Source organism: Danio rerio, chromosome 15 (genome assembly GCF_052040795.2).
Source record: "Danio rerio strain M-AB ecotype USA chromosome 15, GRCz13ab, whole genome shotgun sequence".
Lineage (NCBI taxonomy): Eukaryota > Metazoa > Chordata > Actinopteri > Cypriniformes > Danionidae > Danio > Danio rerio.
The window spans coordinates 51,395,001-51,400,000 of record NC_141035.1 but is presented as its reverse complement, the minus strand read 5'-3'; the positions used below and the strand labels follow the sequence as shown (position 1 = coordinate 51,400,000).

Here is a 5,000-nt window from a genome sequence, read left to right as displayed (position 1 = left end):
TGTTCAGTTTGTGTGTTTTTGTGTGCAGTGTGACGGCGGCGAACGGTCTGAGCACCATCTCTCACGAGTACCTGAAGGGCAACTACGCCCTGGACCTGGAGGCGGTTAAACAGGGAGCAAACAGCCTACCACACCTGAACAAGACCCTGCTGTCCTCCTGCAAACGCCTGCATGGGTACACGCACACGCACACAGTCACGCTTGTATACATACACATGCACATATACACATACACACTCTCATATACACACACACACACACACACACATATGCACGCAGTTAAACATACACACATATACACATGCTGTATATAAACACAAACACACACACACATATATACGTATACATATATATACACACTTACATACACACATACACACACACACACACACACATTCATACAGACACATATGCACGCAATTATACTGACACACATATACGCATGCTGTATATACACACACACATATACATATACTTATACATATACATACACACACGCACATACATATGCACGCAATTATACAAACGCATATTCACATGCTGTATATAAACACACACACATACATACACACACATATGAATGCAATTATACATACACACATACGCATGCTGTATATAAACACACATACACACACACACATATATACATACACATATACATACACACTCACATTCACACACACACATACATACACAAACATATGCACGCATTTATACATACACACATATAAACATGCTGTATATAAACACACACATATACATATACACACACACATATATGCATGCACATATACATACACACATACACGCATATATGCATACACATACACTGTAAAAAATTTCCAGGTTTTCACAACAAGTTACTGTAATTTTTCACAGTAAATTACATTAGTATCCCTTCACAGTATTTAACTGAAAAATTTACAGTAATATGTTGTATTCATAATTTTATTGTGAAATTACGACATGTAGCATGATTACAGCAAATTACTGTGAAAAGGGCTATATCTTTTGCACGTTAGTTATAGAAATTCAAACCTTTTTTAATTCAACGTAGAAATTAATACAAATGAACTTTTAACAGATAATAACAGAATGTTATAGCCCCCAAAACGATTTGGTTACCAACATCTTTTTGGTTGTACTGCACCTTTATTTAATTTTTATACAGTTAACATAGAATAGGAAATAATATTTAATGAACATAACTGTGTGCTTAGCCAAAACACAATAAACTGGAATAAAAAGTAATTAATTAATGAAACCAAAGACTGTTAAACAGCCAACAATTATTTCAATGTCAGGGTAAATGTCTGCTTTAGACGGTTTCATGAGTATTGGGCACCTGTCATCGCCTGGAGGTCACTATCTTTAATTTAGAATTAAATATATATATATAATTTTTTTTTTTTTTATCTATATAAATAAACCACAGATTAGAGTTTTAAACAACTACATTCTAGCATGAAAAACAGTTAAAACTTCATTTTCGGACGCATATAGAGCCATCGAAGACGGGGCAATTGTCCCAATGTCTAGCCTGAAGACAGGCGCCTCTCGGCGGATACATGAATAATGAGCGCCGTTACCGCCTGGAGGTCATAGATCTCCGCTACCGGCAAAACACACTTAAAATTACACACAATCTTTACTAACAATCCACATATTTGAGTTTTGAAGAACTACATTCTCGCATGAAAAAGTGTTAAAACTTTATTTCATTACATATTTCAAGCAATATTTATAATAGTATGTGCCTTCTCATCCACCATTACAGCTTGATGCAGCTTGGTGCAAAATGAATCCTGGGAGGAAAAAATAATAATTCTCAATACACTCCAAACGAACTTTATTCTTATTGTTAAAATCAGAGATATGTAATATTTTGAATGGCGAAGAAAATAATTAACTTTATATTTCAATCAATATATTACTTTTGCACTGCTTCGGTTCAGGACTCGTGTGAAATTGAATCAGATTCAGATATTTTATCAGACGTGTTCATGAGCTCATAGTCATCAACAAGCAATTCGTGTACAAGCAGTACACGAACCAAGCAATATGATGAAATATTAATGAATTATATGTTTGCGTCTTACAATATTATACAAAATGGAATCGTTTTCAGGCGAATTCGATTCTTTACTGTTCACTTAAAGGAGCCGAATTCGACTCTTTACAGTTCACTTAAAGGAGCCGATTCATTTAACAGAACTGACTCGACTCGACCGCAAACAAGCGCCATCACCACAGACAACGCCTGCCTCGTCTCTTCACCCAACGGATTCATCCTCGGTAAGTGTTAAAATCAAAATGTGACTTTTGTCCGTTAAATGATTGTTGTATGTGGATTTCTGTATAGTGCATGTCATTTAACAGGAATTTACCGAGTACTTCAGTTGTACTCGCACGTACAGGGTTTAAGCGCGCCTTTTTTTTTAAACAAGAAAATAACGACGCCAGATGGTGCCTGTAGTGTTTTCTGAGGTATTAGCATAACGTTAACGTTAGTTCCTGAAAAAAGAAAGGGAATTTTCTTTAATTAACTTCTTGTTAACTGCATTTTCTGTTTTAGTACAAGACTGAAGTAAAGGTGAAATGACTAAAGTTAAGGTAAGCTCTGACCTTCACTTAAGTTAACGTTACGGTTACGGTTAGTCACCATCATGTACGTTAATTTTGTTCACTGTAACGTTAACGTTAAGTTAGTTAAATAAACTAAACTCATTATGAAACAAGTCTTAACTGTTTTATTAAATGAGGCTTATAATACAATTCAGTTGTATTCTTTTAAACTAACACTAACACAGTACATATTGTATATTTCTCACTGGTGTTAATGCAGTGCTAACATTTACTAATGAGAACTAACGTTAATTGTATATTGTCACTAACTGTAGATTTTATTTTTTGGTGTTCAGGTGTACCTGATAATAGCTGAAGTGTGAGGTGAGTGTAAATTCTGAGCACACAAATATAACCTAAATTCATTATCACAATCTAAACCTATATATATATATATATATATATATATATGAGTATGTGTGTGCGTGTGTTAGGTTGAGTCTAATTCTACTCTTATTATATTCATATTTTTTTGCAGCCACAGCCATTGATGTTGAAACACTGATGCTACCAATCACCCCTCGCTTGATTATTAAAGGTAATGTTGATGCCTTCCTCATTTTTATTAGATTTTTAAATGTCAGGTTTTTCACAGATTTGTTGTGAGCAGTTTCTTGTACAAACTCCTTTTCTTCTTCCAGAAGTTCCACCAGTACCTCTAGTCGTAGTAAATATTAGACAAAGATTTTTTTAAACTATAGTTTTTATTTTTATTAGCAATTTTACTGGGCATGTGTGTTTGTTTGCTTGGTTTTTAATAGGCAGAGCATGGAATGTCAACTTTGTTTCTACAAACAAATTTAATTATTCACAAACACCTCTAATTTAGTCCTTCTTTCCCCCTTTTAGTCTTATTCCTTGGAGGGTCGAGTGGTCATGGGACCTCACCTGGATTTCACAACTGACTTTGGATCTGGTCTGAAACTGAAGTATGCTGAAGATGCCTTTTGCACTCTGGAATTTAAGGTAATGTCAACAATAAATATTGTAACTGAGGGCTTGTTTTGGGGGGGTTAAACAAGGAATGTATAGGAGCACAAGTCATGACTCCCCTTGTCCCCTTGTTATAAAGGGCCGTGTTGCAGACACAATTTGTTTGTCTGTGCTGGAGACCAGAGGGGAAGCTGTCTTTAAAAGGATGGGGCTCTTATACCATATGTGAAGTTACCTATTCAGGTGAGTGGATTACATGCAAGTCATTGCAAAAGGCATAAATAGTGGGAAATTTTTACTGGGCAGCACAAATTAAGTGAAACTAAAAAAACGTTGAAAAATATTTGGAATATTTGCAAAAAACTTGATTGAAATGAATACAACACAAGTGGTGTATCACTTCAATCAAGTTTTTTTTGCTAAATTTTCCTAATATTTAAATCATGAAAAATTAGCTTGATGCAAGAAACATCCTGCTAGTATTCAAGAGCAAGTACTGTGATGCATGTGTTAACTTTGCAATAAGTGTGAACCCAGCATTAGATTATAGTCTGTAAACAGAAGGTGTAAATCAAATCAACTGTTTTAAAATGCTCTGCCTAGGTCATTAAAACCACTATTTGTTGTTGGACTGTTCTTGATTGTGTGTTTGTGATGGAAATGTTTTTCAGATGTTTTTGTTTAAATGATTGCAGTTTGACTGAGCTACAGTATTGTCAGCATGTTCAAACTGAGCTAACAGTAATTTTGCTCTCTAGTGCAGCAGTAGTGTCCCAGTAGTTTTGTATGAAGCTAACTGTTTGTCTGCCCTTTTGCTTATAGGTGCTTTTTGGGCACCAGTTTGGAGATGGAAGACAGACGAAGTCAAAGAAGCAGAGAAGACACATCAACCAGCAAGTGTGTAAAATTATCAGAAAAATGATTGACCTTGAATAGACGACTGCCTAATTTAGCAAGAAGTTTTGTCTCTCTCTCTCATGTGTGTGTGTGTGTGTGTATATATATATATATATATATATATATATATATATATATATATATAATGAGAGAGAGAGAGCGCACTCTGAAGCACTGCTTTTTATATGTATGCTACATATGATGTCAGATTTTTTTGTTCTTATGTTCTTATAGTATTTTTTGAGGCTTCACCTTCACCTTTTGAAAGTTTTCTGAAATGTTTACACAGATGTCATTAAGCTGTTAAATAAATCTGTAAAATGTATGTGTGTTTGTTTTTATTTTGATTTTAGAGTCTTTTCAGATCACCCAAACATGAAGATTCTGTCGTCATTTACGCATTCTCAGGTTGTTTGGACACAAAGAGGAATATTTGATATTTTTATTCCTGTGTTTTACAAAAAAAAAATCATTTTTAACAGAGCTGGAACAACCTGAGGGTGAGTAAATCAAGATAGAATTTTCATTTTTGTGTGACCTAAAAT

General features: G+C 34.5%; 1 protein-coding gene and 1 long non-coding RNA gene across 7 annotated transcripts in view; both read left to right on the top strand.

The window, feature by feature from the left end:
• The window catches only part of inppl1a (inositol polyphosphate phosphatase-like 1a), a 51,731-nt gene that overhangs the window by 21,313 nt on the left and 25,418 nt on the right, over positions 1–5,000 (top strand). For all 3 annotated transcript variants that reach the window (XR_015508363.1, XM_087282450.1, NM_001039804.2), the window contains 1 exon segment: positions 29–175. Coding sequence is in view for 1 of the 3 variants with exons in the window: in NM_001039804.2 (NP_001034893.1) it covers positions 29–175 (147 nt within the window). In the remaining 2 variants the exon portion in view is untranslated.
• LOC147840738 (uncharacterized) lies at positions 2,252–4,780 on the top strand. Of its 4 annotated transcripts, none has more exons than XR_015509953.1 (7): positions 2,252–2,295; positions 2,576–2,613; positions 2,922–2,949; positions 3,110–3,163; positions 3,475–3,591; positions 3,698–3,801; positions 4,381–4,780. It is a non-coding gene; the product is annotated as an uncharacterized LOC147840738 (long non-coding RNA). The 4 variants fall into 4 exon arrangements; XR_015509951.1 differs by having other exon boundaries at positions 3,104–3,163; XR_015509952.1 differs by having other exon boundaries at positions 2,576–2,647; positions 3,104–3,163.